This window comes from Peromyscus maniculatus, chromosome 4 (genome assembly GCF_049852395.1).
Source record: "Peromyscus maniculatus bairdii isolate BWxNUB_F1_BW_parent chromosome 4, HU_Pman_BW_mat_3.1, whole genome shotgun sequence".
Taxonomy (NCBI): domain Eukaryota; kingdom Metazoa; phylum Chordata; class Mammalia; order Rodentia; family Cricetidae; genus Peromyscus; species Peromyscus maniculatus.
The window spans coordinates 33,002,333-33,019,277 of record NC_134855.1 but is presented as its reverse complement, the minus strand read 5'-3'; the positions used below and the strand labels follow the sequence as shown (position 1 = coordinate 33,019,277).

The 16,945-nt window shown below is 37.3% G+C and overlaps 1 protein-coding gene across 2 annotated transcripts in view; it reads right to left on the bottom strand.

Annotated features, from left to right (window-relative positions):
* Positions 1-16,945, bottom strand: part of Galnt13 (polypeptide N-acetylgalactosaminyltransferase 13) — a 577,725-nt gene that overhangs the window by 232,182 nt on the left and 328,598 nt on the right. For both annotated transcript variants that reach the window (XM_006974228.4, XM_076569495.1), the window contains exons 5-7: positions 7,429-7,595; positions 6,817-7,024; positions 4,132-4,302 (exon numbers count right to left, since the gene is read on the bottom strand). In XM_006974228.4, the coding sequence (XP_006974290.1) occupies positions 4,132-4,302; positions 6,817-7,024; positions 7,429-7,595 (546 nt within the window). The remainder of the gene's footprint in view (positions 1-4,131; positions 4,303-6,816; positions 7,025-7,428; positions 7,596-16,945) is intronic.

Genomic DNA, 16,945 nt, shown 5'->3' with positions numbered 1-16,945 from the left:
AGTAGGATTTAGTCACATTTTTCCAGAAATATACACTGCTGTAGCATTAACATAGCTAACTCCTGTACACCCACATTCAATCTGCATGTTCTGACCTCTTGCTTCATCTAGAATACATAAAGTATTGAAGAGTAAAATGCTCTACAGCAGAGATTGCTGTGAGTGTTTGTATGTGCAGGATCCAGCGTTGTGACCAGCATGGTGCATGAAGTGCATTTCTACACAGAACCATGCTGATCTCACTATCTAAATCAAGTCACCTGAAATTTTATGTGCCAGAAAGAAAGTGACACACTTACTTCAGTGACTGTTAGTTTTAATTGTCAACTAGACACTGGGTGAGAGGCTGTGAAAATCAGTCTGTCCTTGGAGCATGTCTTGGGGGGAATTGTCTGATGTGGGAAGACCCAGCTTCAACTTGTGTAGCAGCACCATCCCTGAGTTCAGGACCCTGGACTTTATGAGGGCAGAGAAATCTGTCTGGGAATATGTATGCATTCCTTTCTTGCTTCTGTTTCCTGCAAATGTGGTGTGATTAGCTGCTTCATTTTCTGATTCTTTTTCTTATCTAATATGATGGACTGTAACTCGGAACTGTGAGATAAAAATAAACCCTGCCTGTTTTAAGTTGCCTTTGTCAAGCTATTTTATCACCAAACAAAAATAGAAATAAGGTACCCCAAACTGACAGGGCTATCTTCATTAAGAAGCAATTTTGCTAAGGGTCATCTATTTCATTGGGTATTGTATGACTAACAATAGTCATACAGACTAATGTGTTCAGTGTGTTTCAAAATCAGTCATTTCCCAGGAAGCACATTCCAAATTGAATGCCACCAACTTAAAAGGTCATCACTATAGTTGACTGTGTAAATTGGTGGCATTAAACATATTTCTTCTACCCGTGTTTGAGACAGAGGTGCTAAACTCTATCTCTCCAAGCTCAAGAAAGAAAATAAATGACAACTGACCCCCAGGCTTGGAGTCAGAGACACAAACATAGGAGTTACAAGGATGGTAGTAGTTTCTTGTGTCTTTTGTGTATTGGTGGTTCTTGGGTGCAGACAAGAAGAAAGGCTGGGATTTTTGCACTAAGAGTTTTCAATAACCACAATTTCCAAATTTTGTTTTAGATATCTCATTTTAATGTTGGTGATTTTCTGCAAGTGTGAACCACTAAAACTAAGCAAATAAAACTCATTTAAAGAACAGTCTTTGGCACACAAGTTGCTAGATCATGGTGTCTTGCTTAAGAATCTGGTAACTGTGTTATACAGACAACTGACATGCCAATGCTATCAAAGAACTTTACTGATTAGAGAAAACTAAGTACTCCCAAACTCCCTTTTATATACCCCTTTCCTTTTACAACTGAAAATACTAGAGTATAGTACAGTTAGAATAATAGAGTGTGGTGTGGTATTGTCAGTATACATTTTACTTTAAACATGACTGAGCTTAGGTCACAAGTTCAAGGTGGTGCACAATGATTGCAGTTGCATACTTGTATTTCTGAATGATGACTAGCCAATTACAGTGACTACAAAGTTTTGTCATAAGAGACACTTTAAGTTAAGCATTCTACTAAAACCTCAACTTCACTTTGATCGCTTGAGCTATTCAGAGTTCTGTTAATCAAGTGGGGAAAAAAATCTATCTTCCATGCATAGAATGATTTATTTGTTTGCATGAGTGTGAGAAAAATGATCACATCTGTGCATAATAGATTAAAAATACAAAGTTCACACCACAGCTCTGCTGATGAAAATTACCTGCCTGCTGATACAACAGTGCCCATGAATTAATTAACCTTTTGCCAAAAGAATCTTCAAACTTGAGCAGACACTGAGCTTTCGCTCTTCCTCTTTCATTATTTTAGAAAATGAAATCATGTTCAGTCAGGAAGGAAAATAAATAAAAGTAAGAAATTTGAGTGGTTCTCATACTATTTCAGCAAAACCACACAAAGTGTGGCTAAAATGTAGTGTGTTAGATGACTCATCTTTTATTTTCGTTAGCAAAAGATGAGCATACTGGCTGCTTCCTACGTCATTTTTCTTTCTTTTATGAAGGAGATCAGTTATTTGTCACTAGGAGTGTTGGCTACCTTAACTTTACCTTTCCAATTGCAACAATCAAGTTAAATAAACTTCGCCTTCACAAATGAATATTCAGTAAGTTTAATAAAACACATATTTACACACACTTCATTTTCAATTGAATAAATTCATTAACAATATTTAAGTGTGTTTATGAAGTGTTTCAATGGTTTTTACTTGGGACAAATCTCAAAAATTATCTAAGTTAAATAAAACTGGAACCGGGGACAAGAGGATTGTTAATAAATCAGAGTTACTGTATTTCTTCAGCCTGTTAATGCAAGGAACAAGGATGGGTAGATGTGAAGATTATAAAGCATTTAAGAATTGCCAGATTATATACTCTAACCACTGACAGGTCTTATGCAAATATCAGTGGCCACACTTAATTTTTTCTCACTGTGGTAGTATTTTTCCTAAAAATGTTAACAATATTTACTTTTTAAATTTTCAGTACCATATAATTAGAGTTGTCTCTTTTACCATCCAGTATTTTATTTTAATGCATTAGATAACCATAAAGTAACCTTATGCCCATCAAACAGGCCATCTATAAATTAGGCCTTATATGGATGTTGTTTATGAAGATTACAATATTTTCCATTTTTTTTCAAGAGAAAGGTGATTTGCTAAACTCATCTTCAAGGAGATAGTCTAATAAAATACTTCTCTAAATACTTTTTAGACAATCAATTTTTGGATGCAGGCAAGAGACCTACAAGAGGACAGAGATATTTTAGTGTTATTTAAATGAGTAATTTTGTAGAAAATGATGATGGGTCTCTGCTATGGGATGTTCTGTATGTTAAATGTGTTGATCTGATTGGTTAATACATAAAACACTGATTGGCCAGTAGCCAGGCAGGAAGTATAGGTGGAACAAGGAGAGAGGAGAATTCTGAGAACAGGAAAACTGAGGCAGAGAGACGTTGACAGCCACCACCATGAGTACCAACATGTAAAGTACTGGTAAGCCACGAGCAGCATGGCAACTTATAGACTAATAGATATGGGTTAATTTAAGAAAAAAGAAATAGATAACTAGAAGCCTGCTGCAGCCATACAGTTTGTAAGCAATATAAGTCTCTGTGTGTTTATTTGGTTGGGTCTGAGCAGCTGTGGGACTGGCAGGTGAGAGAGATTTGTCCTGACTGTGGGCCAGGCAGGACTGGAGAAAACTCCAGCAGCAGATCTCTGTTTCAAAAATAAGAGTAAGGTGTATTTCACTGATAAACATTTCAAATCAAGAAGTCATTTAGTTTTGAACAAAAAACGCATTGGTATCTGTTAGTTCACAAAATTTTTTCAAATGACTATTTCTATGATTGCTAAAGGAAGATAGCTTTTTAAGAATGGTAAATTTAGAATACTTACCAAAACATTTTGGTCATTCCATGTTTGAGAACAAATCCATTATAATATACGCATTTCATATTTACTTGAAATACCAAGATATTCAGAAATCATAAAGAATTTTATTTTATACACACATGTATGATTCTTTTACTATAGGAAACTAGGGTAGAACATAAAGGCAAGAGTTGCTGTCTTTATTTTAACAAAGCACCTTGATTGAGAAAATGGTAGACTCTTTGTTTTCCGGCAATTGATACTATATACACTATATACAAATACATACATGCAAACATTATATATATATATATATATATATATATATATATATATATATATATATATATATGTGTGTGTGTGTGTGTGTGTGTGTGTGTACATACATACACACACATATATATGTACATATATACATATACATATACATATACATACATATAATCATAATCCTAAGGCATCTAAAGATACCTGGCATTTATATCAACAACCAAGGTTGTTCGTGATAATTTTAACCATATTCAGTATTGTCACTGATTCCTACATGATTGAGTAAAAGGTGAAAAGGTACATAAATAATAAAATGTCTAAGGATCTTTAAAAATTGAGAACAGATTTATTATGTCCTTTGGTTAACGGAAGAATAAACATATGACTAGTTGGGAAATAATGGTCTACACACCTGACCGGTAGTGTTCTGTCTCCTTTTCTCCTATCCATTTCTCTTTGAGGAACAGGATACCATCGGAAATTCAGCTTCCAGTTAAAACCACCATAAGTCATGTCTGACCCGGCCATGTATTCGAAGGTATCATCGCTAATAACATCAATGATAGGGCACACAACTGTCTTCCTGTAGAAAAACAAAACCCAATTCACAAATAAATGATAATTTACATTAACTTCTTCAAGTTCACTATAGATGATATGATAACATTTAATTTTTTATGACTCCACTGTGTCTTTTTTTAATCCTCTTTCTTTACAGAACCATTTCTTCTGTTATCATCTTTCTTCCTCACCTTTATCTTAATGTTGTGATATAAAATCTAATCAAATATTCTAATTCACCTTCAAGCTGACTTTAAAATGCATTCTAACTACAAATTCAGCCAGATGAACATGGTCTATTTCTCATAAACTTCCACCCACAGCATGATTAGTCAAGTTGCTCTGATATTATGCATCATTTTAGCTATAACCCACTAAAAAGCAATAGCATAGAGAGATGAAAAATATATGAGAGAAAATTAGATCTGGAGGTTTGCATTTCAAATAGATTAAGTTAGTTTAAAGAGTACAGGGAAACTTGCCACAGAGAAAACTCCTTTTAGGAAAAACAAACAGTATCAATTAAAAGCATGTTCTATAGGTACCAGGAAACAGTTTCTGTGAAGGACACCAGGGCCCTGACAACTTTATCAGCAAGCTGTCAGGGAACTGAGTCTATTATTGTCTCAATCCAGGTGCTTTGTTAAAATAAAGACAGTAACTCTTGTCTTTTTTGTTCCACCCTAGTTTCCTGTAGTAAAGGAATAGTTAAGATGTTTCAGGGGCTTGTGAGTCTATTTAGGGTAAGAATGTTTCACTTAGTTATTTTATTGGGTACATTGTTTTGTCTGTGTGTGGCTTCTTTCATTCTTTGGTTTTTTGTGGCTTTAGTGGTTCGCTATGGGACCAAGAGTCAATCATCTCCACAAGGAAATGTTCAAGTTGACTCAAGGTGGCATTGATTGTGGCTAATTCTGAAGTACAGAGTGATTATATGCATAAGTCACCCACAGGGGTAGCAAGACAAACAGACTTCAATTATATTTTATTTGGTAACTGCAATATTACTGCCGCTCATTGTCATGTGGGTTGTATATGCCACACAATTGGCCATGGCCTGAAGTTCTCTGAAGTCAATAAGCTTCATCTACCCTTAGGAAAGCTTCCTGGTGAATCTGGACAAAACCAAATCATGACATCTCTTTCTTTACTGGATTTAATAAATTAACTTTTAAGGGGAAGAAATCAGATCTAATAATCTCAAGCATATTTTACTGTCTTCTTATGGCAATGTAAAAATTTATAACCAGGAAAAAGACCCATTATATACAAATATGATGCAAATGAATTGTTAGAATAAAAATAGATGGTTTAATGCATGGCTATAATGAAACATTATATTAACAACTTATTAAGTTGAATATGAAATGCATGTTGAAAAGAACAACATAATGTACAAAATGTTGCCAGAATTTATATTGAAGGTATTCTAAGTTCATTTTGCTTTGTCAGTCTCACTGTTCTGTGGCCACAGTCCAACACACAAAATGTTAGTAGCTGTGTACTGTACTCCGTTGACTAAGAGGTTCCCACTGCTTTCTTGACCTGCTGTGGTTCATTTTGCTGACAGCCTCCATCTGTCTTCATGGAAAGCACCAGCTCCTGCCATTTATGTGATGTGGCTGAACTAGCTTACTTTAAGCAGTCGTTGTCTGGAACATCTAATTAAAAATTTAAATTCTGGGATCTTCTACTGCATATAAAATGGCTATGCAAGTGATGTGCTCTACAATGATTTATCATAATACATAGCATTCAATGTTTGTTATCTTCATTAGGTACTAAGAATTACACTAATTTATCACCCATATTTATGAATACCTACAAAATGTCATCCTCATTAGGAAGAACTGCAGGTATGCATGAAGGTTCTTCACTTCTGTAAAGTTTAATTTTTCAAATTTTAAAACTGACAGGTAGAGAAAGAATATTGTTTAAATAATTATATTTTGCTCTATTTGTGTTTTTAATAATGGCATTATTTCAGGAAGGAGAGAGAGAGAGAGAGAGAGAGAGAGAGAGAGAGAGAGAGAGAGAGAGAGAGAGAGAGAGAAAGGAGAGTTTTCTTCCAGGTGAGGTTGAACTAGACTGTGGCCCCTCGGGAGTCGGGATGCACAGGAAGAGTGAAGAGATCAGTGCTGAGGGAGTGAGAAGAACTAGAGTATTCACTGAACTGCCAGTAACATACGCAAGTTGGTAAGAACATCTGCAGTCCCTGCACAGGGGAGTTGGGAGTACCGAAGGTGCTTTGAAAATTGCCTACAACATATGCTGCCAGACTAGATTGATTTACTTCACCTATAAATACTCAAAACATTTTTCATTTAATCATTTGATTATTTCTTAATCAATTACCCATGCTCAACATGAATCGGTCTGATTTTCAACTTAAAAATGAGAAAAGCTGCTTTTTTTCAAAGCATGTGAAATAAACCTTCTGAAAATAGAACCTTGGATGAGGCATTGTGATGGACAGCTGGAGCTGCCCTGAAAGGTCCAGGTGTAAGCCTTGCAGACTTAACACGAGGCTCCCTACCTGTCTTCCTTTATTCTCGCCAGCAAGGGCTCCAGCCATCCTAAGGTGCACTCACAGTGTGCATCCAGAAAAGTTATGACCTGTCCTTTTGAAGCAGCTGCTCCACGAAGACGGGCACGTATTAACCCAGAGCGCTCTTCCATCCTGATAATTTTTACTGGCACTTCTAAAGTTTTCACGTAGTTCTCTAATGTCAACTTGAGAAAATCTGTAACATGGAACAAGAATGGATGAGGAAGATTTGGAGCTGTTTTAGAACAAAATTGGGGTAACTAGTAGAGATCTCATCAGTTAATTAATGTTACATATCAAATCATATATATCCTCAGTATTAACTAGTTAGGAAGCAATAAAGCATTTTAAAAAATCATTTTGGCTGATTCCTAAGAATAGTTAGTGGCAAGTGGGATGTAAAAAAACTGAAAGTATCTAATTGTTCTCAGAGTTGAATGTGCATCAACAATATATACTATATATGAAATGCATATGTGAATATATGGTATGTATCAATTTTACAGGTGGTTGACTCTAAGGCAGAATATAGATCATTGCCCACTACCTTCTGATAATCAAAAGGGTTCCAAATTACAGGCATGGAAGCATAGTCTATACCTCTTTCACTGGCATCATCGACCAAGATGACCTCAGAGAGCAGGTAGTGTGGAGAACGATTTATGACACTATAGACAGTTCTAAGTAGAGTGCTCCAAGCTTCATTATGGAACACAATGACTACACTTGTGTTTGGCAGTTCATCAGGGTAGACTTTCGTCTTGCATCTGGGAAAGAGCAAAGAAGAGTGATGGTAATAAATTCATGTTTCGTCCTGATCTTCCTCAGTAGGAATATTCATCACAATACAACTTCAGACTTCAAAGTCCTTTACCAAGGAGCTGATTTATGAATATCTGGAATAATTTTCCTTTTTATAAGTGCTGTGAGTAATCACTTGGCCTTTTGAAAGTTAAATATGCATAATTACCAATATTTTATTTTAACTCCTACAGGGAACAAAGCAGCATGATTTCCATAATTCTAAGAAAACCAAAATAATATTCTTAAACTGTCAAAAAATTAAGAGCACCAAATACAATAGAGGCAGAAAAATTCAATCATTAGAAACAATTTTTATTTTTTGTTTTACCAAAAAAGAACCATAGCTATAAAAGCTGTACAAGTATAAATAGACAATAGTAGGTACAGTTCAAAGCATGTAAGGCTGAGATTATTTTTCTCTCTGGAAATTCTAATACATAAGCTTTTCACTTGAGAATGTACTAAATTATTCCTACTTTCAGGGGATGGGCAGTACTATGGCTCCTACAATTTCTTGATTTCTAGACATAAATGAAAAAAATTTGGTTACCAGTACTTCCTAAACATTACTGTGTACAAACATCTCCAAAGGGTTTGTTAAAACACAGATCTAATTTCCTAAGTCTAGGATGGAGCCTGAAGTCTTACTTTGCTGTTGGCCTCAGAAGCAGATGGCTCAGTAAGCAGCTGAATGAAAATTATCATTAATTTTCTGACATCTTCTTCAATTTCTTTTTTCATGCTCATGGATAGACAGGACCAACATAGTAAAAATGGCAATTTTACCAAAAGCAATCTACAGATTCAATGCAATCCCCATCAAAATACCAACACAATTCTTCACAGACCTGGAAAGAATAATACTCAACTTCATATGGAAAAACAAAAAACCCAGGATAGCCAAAAGAATCCTGTACAATAAAACAACCTCTGGAGGCATCACGATCCCTGACTTCAAGCTCTACTATAGAGCTACAGTAATAAAAACAGCTTGGTATTGGCATAAAAACCGACATGTGGACCAATGGAATCAAATTGAAGACCCTGACATTAACCCACACACCTATGAACATATAATTTTTGACAAAGAAGCCAAAAGTGTACAATGGAAAAAAGAAAGCATCTTCAACAAATGGTGCTGGCATAACTGGATATCAACATGTAGAAGGCTGCAAATAGATCCATATCTGTCACCGTGCACAAAACTTAAGTCCAAGTGGATCAAGGACCTAAACATAAATCCAGCTACTCTGAACCTGCTAGAAGAGAAAGTAGGAAGTAGTCTTGAACGCATTGGCATAGGAGATCACTTCCTAAATATAACACCAGTAGCACAGACATTGAGAGAAACAATCAATCAATGGGACCTCTTGAAACTGAGAAGCTTTTGTAGAGCAAAGGATACGGTCAACAAGGCAAAGCGACAGCCTACAGCATGGGAAAAGATCTTCACCAACCCCACATGTGACAGAGGACTGATATCCAGAATATATAAGGAACTCAAGAAATTAGACATCAAAACCACCAACGGTCCAATTAAGAAATGGGCTATAGAACTAAACAGAGAATTCTCAACAGAGGAAACTCAAATGGCTGAAAGACATTTAAGGAATTGCTCAACATCCCTAGCCATCAGGGAAATGCAAATCAAAACAACTCTGAGATACCACCTAACGCTTGTCAGAATGGTTAAGATAAAAAACACTGAAGACACTGTGGAGGTATTCTAATTGTACTGAAATGTGATTTTGATTGTATGTTAATAAATAAAGTTGCCCGGGGGTCAGAGCTATTAGAGCCATAGACAGAGTGTGGCGGTGGTGGCACACGCCTTTAATCCCATAGATCTCTGTGTGTTCACGGATACAGCCAGCATTGGAGACATATGCCTTTAAGACCTAGGGAGCTGTACATTTAGACAGTGATGAGGCAGTCACGTGTTTGGGTTTACAACCAATGAGAAAGCAGAATGACTGGAAAATCGACTTACACACAGGAAGTAGCTCTCTTTCGAGAAGCTGGGACACAGAGGAGGAAGGGTGAGATTTTAGCTCTGAGCTCTGAGCTCTTGGCTTTCTCTTTTACATTGTTTCTGTGTTTCTTATTTAATAAGACGGTTGGTTACATCTACAAGACACTTTATGCTGGAGAGGATGTGGAACTAGGGGAACTCTCCTCCATTGCTGGTGGGAATGCAAGCTTGTACAACCACTTTGGAAATCAATATGGCGCTTTCTTAGAAAATTGGGAATCAATCTCCCCAAAGATCCAGCTATATCACTCCTGGGCATATACCCAAGAAATGCTCAATCATACCACAAGAGCACTTGCTCAGCTATGTTCATATCAGCATTGTTTGTAATAGCCAAAACCTGGAAACAACCTAGATGCCCTTCAACTGAAGAATGGATAAATAAATTGTGGCACATATACACAATGGAATACTGCTCAGCAGAGAAAAACAATGACATCATGAGGTTTGCAGGCAAATGGATGGATCTAGAAAAAATCATCCTGATTGAGGTAACCCAGACTCAGAAAGACAAATACGGTATGTACTCACTCTTAGGAGGATACTAGATGTGGAACAAGGATGACTGGACTGCTACTCACATCATCAGTGAGGCTACCTGGAAAACAGAACCCCAAGAAAGACACGAGGATTGCCCAGTGATGGAGAAATGGCTGAGATCTACATAAACAACCTGGACATGAATGGGGACAATGAAGGGCGAGGGTCAAGGGAAAGAGAGTGGGAGATCCCAGCTGGATCAAGAACAGAGAGGGAGAACAAGGAATAGGAGACCATGGTAAATGAAGAGCATATGAGAAAAGGAAGAAACAAAGTGCTAAAGAGGCCCACAGAAATCCACAAAGATACCCCCACAAAAGACTGCTGGCAATGGCCAAGAGACAGCAGGGTCTGACCTACTCTGGTGATGGAATGGCCAAACACCCTAATAGTTGTGCCAGAAAGAAGTAATGGATTCATTGCTCTTTCCACTATGTGGAAATGTTCAAACAGCACCCTAGTCCTTCAGCATCTTTTCACTGCTATCTCCAGGCAATTCATCACTAAATGAACGGAGAAAGCCATCTCAGTAAGTGAGAAGGGTTTGTTCCACCATTTTCTTCAACCATTTATTCTCTGCCTCATCAAAACCTCCCATCACATTTAGCATGCCAGGCACAAAGTATGACAGCATAATCATTATTACAACTAAAGAAAATTTATGCAAACAATGTGAAGAGAGTCCAACTGCTACTGGCTTAAACCAAGACCCACATTCAATAAATGCTACCCAGTTTTTTTTTTTGGTTGGTTTTTTTTTTTTGTTGTTGTTGTTATTTGTTTTTTTTAAGTGATATGTTTTAAATCAGGATTTTCTGTTTGCAATTTTAAATCCAACTCAGGAAATATGGATTAACACACAGTAAATCTTAATACATAAAATCAGCTGAGAATGATAGACTGTGCTTATTATTATCAAACAGGCTTCATCCCAGAGATGCAGGGATGGTTCAACAAACAATCATGTCAGTATAATCTACCATATAAACAACCTGAAAGAAAAAAACATGATTCTCTCATTAGATACTGACAAAAACCTAACACCCCTTCATGATAAAAGTTTTGGAGAGATTAGGGATGCATGGAACATATCTAAAGGTAATAAAAGTAATTTACAGCAAGTCTATAGCCTACATCAAATTAAAAGAAGAGAAACTCAAAGTGATTCCACTAAAATCAGGAGCAAGACTAGGTTGTCCACTTCCTCCATATCTATTCAATATAGTACTTGAGTTTAGTAAATATAAATTTACACACATATGGACATCTGATTTTTTTTATAAAGAAGCCAGATATACACACACACACACACACACACACACAAAAAGCATCTTCAAAAAAGGGTACCAGTCAAAATGGATGTCTGCATGTGGAAACACACAAATAAATCTGTATCTATCACACTGCACAAAACTCAAGTCCAAGGGGATGAAAAATCTCAACATAAAACAAGATAGATTAAACCTGATAAAAGAGAAAGTAGGGAATAGCCTTGAATGCATTGGCACAGGAGACAACTTCCTTAACAGAACAGTGATAGTGCAGTCACTAAGACTGACAGTTAATAAATGGAACCTCATGAAAGTTAAAAGCTTCTGTAAGGCAAAGGACACCATTAATCAGACAAAAAGGCAACCTATGGAATGGGAAAAGACTTTGATTGAACTACATCCAATAGAGGTCTAATATACAAAGTACAAAAAGAACTCAAGAAGTTAGATATTAAGGAAACAAATATACAATATAAAAATGGATGCAGATCTAAACAGAATTTTTTAGTAGATGAATCTCAGATGGCTGATAAACACTTAAAGGAATATTCAACATCCTTAGACATCAGGGAAACACAAGTCAAAACTACTTTGAGATTTCACCTTACACCTGTCAGAATGGCTAAGATCAATAACACAAGTGACAGCTCAGCCTGATGAGCATGTGGAGCAAGGGGAACACTCCTCCACTGCTAGTGGGAGTGTAAATTTTTACAGCTACATTGAAAATTAATATGGTGGTTCCTCACTAAATTGAGAATCAACCTACCTCAAGACACAGACATATCACCTTTGGGTATATACCCAAAGGATACACCATCCTACTACATAGACACTTGCTCAACTATGTTCATTACATCTTTTTTCATAAGAGCCACATACTGGAAACAACATAGATACCCCTCAATTGAAGAATGGCTAAAGAAATTGATATATATAATGTAGTATATCTCAGTGGTTTAAAAAAAATGACACCATTAAATCTGCAGGCAAATGAATGGAATTAGAAAAAAAAAATCATCCTGAGTGAGGTCAGCCAGACCCAGAAAGACAAATGTAGTAAGCATTCAGTTATAAGTGTATATTAGCTTTTGAGTAAATGATAATCAAGCTACAATCCCCTGACCCAGAGAGGTTAGGTGAAGAAGATAGCTATAAGACAGAAGCATGGATCTCCCTGGGAAGGGGAAATAGAATAGATTCTGAAGGTGGACTGGGGAAAGTGGGAATGGGAGTAGGAGGGATCAGGTGGGGGGCATGGAGGGAGGGAGTATGGTGAGAGGCAGCGGGAACTGGGGTCATTTGAGGGGTATGTGTAGAAACAGTGCAGTGCAAACTTCCTGAAATATATGAGGGTGACCTAGTGAGGACTCCTAGTAATGAAAGACATGGAGTCTGAACTGGCCATCTTTTGTAGTCACGCAAAGCTTCCAATTGTGGAACTCGGTTACTTTCATTTGAGATTTTAGGTGAAAAGGTCCAGTAGAGATCCCAGGCTGATGCTAGGACAGAAGGTTGCCTTCTGAAAACTAACAGCAGGACTCCACTGCTAATAATAACTTCTACTCAGCTCTTTGAGTGTAGCTCTTGGAGTGCTCAGCTGCTGTGGACTTGGAGCCTTTACCCCTACACTCTAATCTCTTTGATGTGAAAAGGTACGCTGCAGGCTATGGAAAGGCAAACCTGGACGCCAGCTCAGCCACAAAATCATCCACTTATAATCTTCCCCACTTACACAATATTCTGGATTAACAGTGGCTCAGAACATGTCAGAGTAGCCAACCAATGTTTGATTTAATGAGAGGCCCATGGCAGGAGAAGAAGCCCATGCATTACACTGCGCGGATGGCCAGGAACCAGAGACTGGACAATCCAAGGACCTAAGATTGACTAAAAAACGATTTTTTTTTTAAAGGAAAAAAAAAAAAACAGTGAAAAGACGCCTAAAGATATTCCTATACTTAGTGATCAGTGCTTTATCCAGTTGTCGTCAGAGAGACCAGCAGCAGATGGGAGCAGTGTGGAGACCCACAGCCAGACATGCAGAGGTGATCTAAATCGGTCTCCATTGGGTCCCTCTCCTCAGAGACTGAGAACCCTGCAGAAGAGGGGAAGGAAAGACTATAAAAATTAGAGGGGGTGGAGGACACCAGAGGAGCAAGGCCCACCAAATCAACTAAGCAGGGTTCACATAGACTCAAAGAGACTGAAACGGCAAGAACGGGGCCTGAACCGGTCTGTCCCAGGTCCCCTGTGTATATGTTATGGCTGTTAGCTTAGTGTTATAGTGGGACTCTTAACAATGGGGAATGGGTGTATTTCTGACTCTTTTGCCTGCTCTTTAAACTCTTCATCCTGTTGGGTTGCCTTGTTCAGCCTTGATAAGAGGGCTTTGTGTCTTGTTTTGTCCTGTCTGGCTGTCTCTCTTGGATACTTGATCTTCTCTGAGGAGGAAATAGAGGCAGAGTGTGTCTGAGGAAGAGAGTAGATGGCAAGGAGCTAGAATGAGTAAGTGAATGGGTAACTGTGGTTGGGGTGTACTACTGTATGAGAGAATCTATTTTTGTAAGTGTTGTGATTCTCATGTTTTCCGATAAGATAATAACACATAGAGATTGTGTTAGCTTTTGCATTTCATACCCATAATATTCAGCTATAGTAAAATGCACCATGACTTTTTTTACTAAAGGGAAGAAAAGTAACATTACCAAATGAACTACAACACAATCCTTTAATTACTACAATCTGTTTAATTGTTCAATAGAACTTAAAGGAAAAGGCTTTTAAATCCACTTAGACATCACTTTCTGTGAAAGTATTATTTTTAATTTATGAATCAGTCACAATGATTCTGTATTGTTTTAACATGTCTTTCACTTCTTTTATCATTAATTCCCCAGTTTCAACTTGTGTTATTTAGTGTACTAGAAGCAAACACTGAGTTCATATCGCAGAAGTAAAATTTTCACCTCTAAGTAGCTTCATTGGTACTTTGTTTTTATACACTTCATATGGAGTGCTTTCTAAATATTAAGGCTCAAACGAATTATGTAGGGATCTTGTTAAAATGCAGCTTCTGCTTTAGTAGAACTGGGCTGAGCCCAAAATTCTGCATTTCTAATGAGATCCTAGGAGATAGCAACACTGTTAGTCCCTGGTTGATACAAGAAGCAAGGCTACACAAAGTTCTCAATTGATGATTAGCAAAAAAAAAAAAAAAAAAAACAGAAATACAGTCATTTCTTAAAAACAATGTTTTGCTTCATCAACTGAAATTTACTTTTTCTGCTTGTTGCTGCCTTTTCATTAGATGACTTTTTGCTAATATTAAGTACTCTAATAGTTATAAGGAAATGAAGAATTACAATTAAAGTTTGCATCTGCAATACAAAGAATGCATCACATGCAATTTACTCGAAGCAATAACTCTATGAGCAGCTATGGCCATGCTCACAAGATTAAGATATACCCTCGAATATCTATCCACAACTAGCTATCACACCCTCATATAACAAACAGTAGACTCTAAAACCCAGCTGACTTCAGGATCATAGTGCTTTAAAAATATTTACCTAGAAGGAGATGAATACAACACAATTCATATTTAGCGCAGAAGTAGTACTTAAAATGGTATCTTGTCATTTTTGTTGTTTGTTTTTGGTTGGTTTTTCAAGACAAGGTTACCCTGTGTAGCTTTGACTGTTCTGAAACTCACTCTGTAGACCAGACTGGCCTCAAACTCACAGAGATTCACCTGACTCTGCCTCCTGGGTGCTGGGATTAAATGTGTGTGCCCACCACTGCCCAGCTTAACTGGCAGAGTTTTAACTAGTTGATTTTTTTCATTAATAATGCAACACAAGGAACCAATATGAAGAAAGCTTAGAAAAGTACTCAAATAAAAGAATCAGTAGCTAGGGTGAAGACAATAGTCACTTGTTCCTAATACATGAGAAACAATTTGCTTTTTGTAATAAAATCTGAATAATAATTTTACCATTTCCTTCCTCCACTTTTGTCTTTTACAAAATGGGTTTAAATAAGACCAAAACAATAGATCTTACCAAAATCATGGGGAGCACATTGTTTCATATACCCACAGAATGAAGCTCAGTGTCTCCAAGTAGCTGTACTGAGGAGGTATTCAAAGTTGCCTGAGTCACATACTCAGTTTACACAACACATATTTCAAATCATATATCTACAATGATGCCCTGACTGCAACATATTAGAGCAATGATGGCTTCCCAGAAAGCTTCTGGGAAAAATCAATGAACAACATATTTGAGGCCTACTCCACAAGATGGAACTCATGTACTACACTGCTTGGCTGACTAAGAACCTCAGACCAGATAGCCCACGGCCTTATGGTAAAGCCAGATATTACTGTTTTTAAAAAAAATCGCAATAGAATGACTCCTAATGACATTCTGCTATACTCATAGATCAATTCCTTTCTCAGCAGTCTTCACAGAAGCTCCTTTTTGCAGTTGATGGGAGCAAATGCAGAGACCTTCAGACAAACATTATACAGACAGTAACGGACCTTGTCTCTATCAAGTTCCTCCCCTCATGATTCAGGGAACCCAGTGGAAAGAGAGACAGAAAGAATTTAAGAGCCAGAGGGGATGGAGGACACCAAGAAAACAAGACCCTCTACATCAACTTGATCAAAGCTCATGTGAACTTACAGAGACTGAAGCAGCATTCACAGGGCCTGCATGGTTCTCCATCAGGTGCTCTAGATATATACCATGGTTTCCAGCTCAGTAATTTTATGGAATTCCAGAATGTGGGTCTCTGATTCTTGTGTCTTCTTTTGGGCTCCTTTCCTGCTGTTTGTTTGTTTGCCCAACTCTGATATTTTAATTTTTGTCTTATTTTATTATAGTTTATTTTATTATTACTCCTTAGCAGCCTATTTATTTTCTGAGAGGCAGAAAGGGGTTCAATCAGATGGGAAGGGAGGTGTGGAAGGACTGGGAGGAGTCGAAGGAGGGGAAAATGTAATCAGGATATATTGTTTGAGGAGAAAATGCTATTTTCAATAAAATGAAGAGTAAAATTAATAAAACAAAAAATCACCTTATTGTGTTATAATTGCAATAATAATAATAATAATATCTTCCTCATACTATCTTACATGTTTAATCAAGTTTTAAATGATACTAGCTAGAAAAATATTGCTAACTTCTATTTTTAATTAGGAAAAATAATTTAAATAAAATGGGCTGAGTATGGATGTGTATGCACCTACATACAAAGCAGGGAGAAAACGGCGCTGATCTGTGGAGTCATGCCTTCAAGCTGCTTTTGCAGGGAGCCCTAGAGCAGGGGCCCCTGCCTCCTGCTAGCTGTGGGATCCCCTGGGAGCAGCCTCACAGAGTGGGTTGAATGTTCCAGGCTGTTCCTGTTTCCAGACTTTAGGCCCCTCCGAGGACAGAACTTCCCAAGTTAGACTGGCACAGGT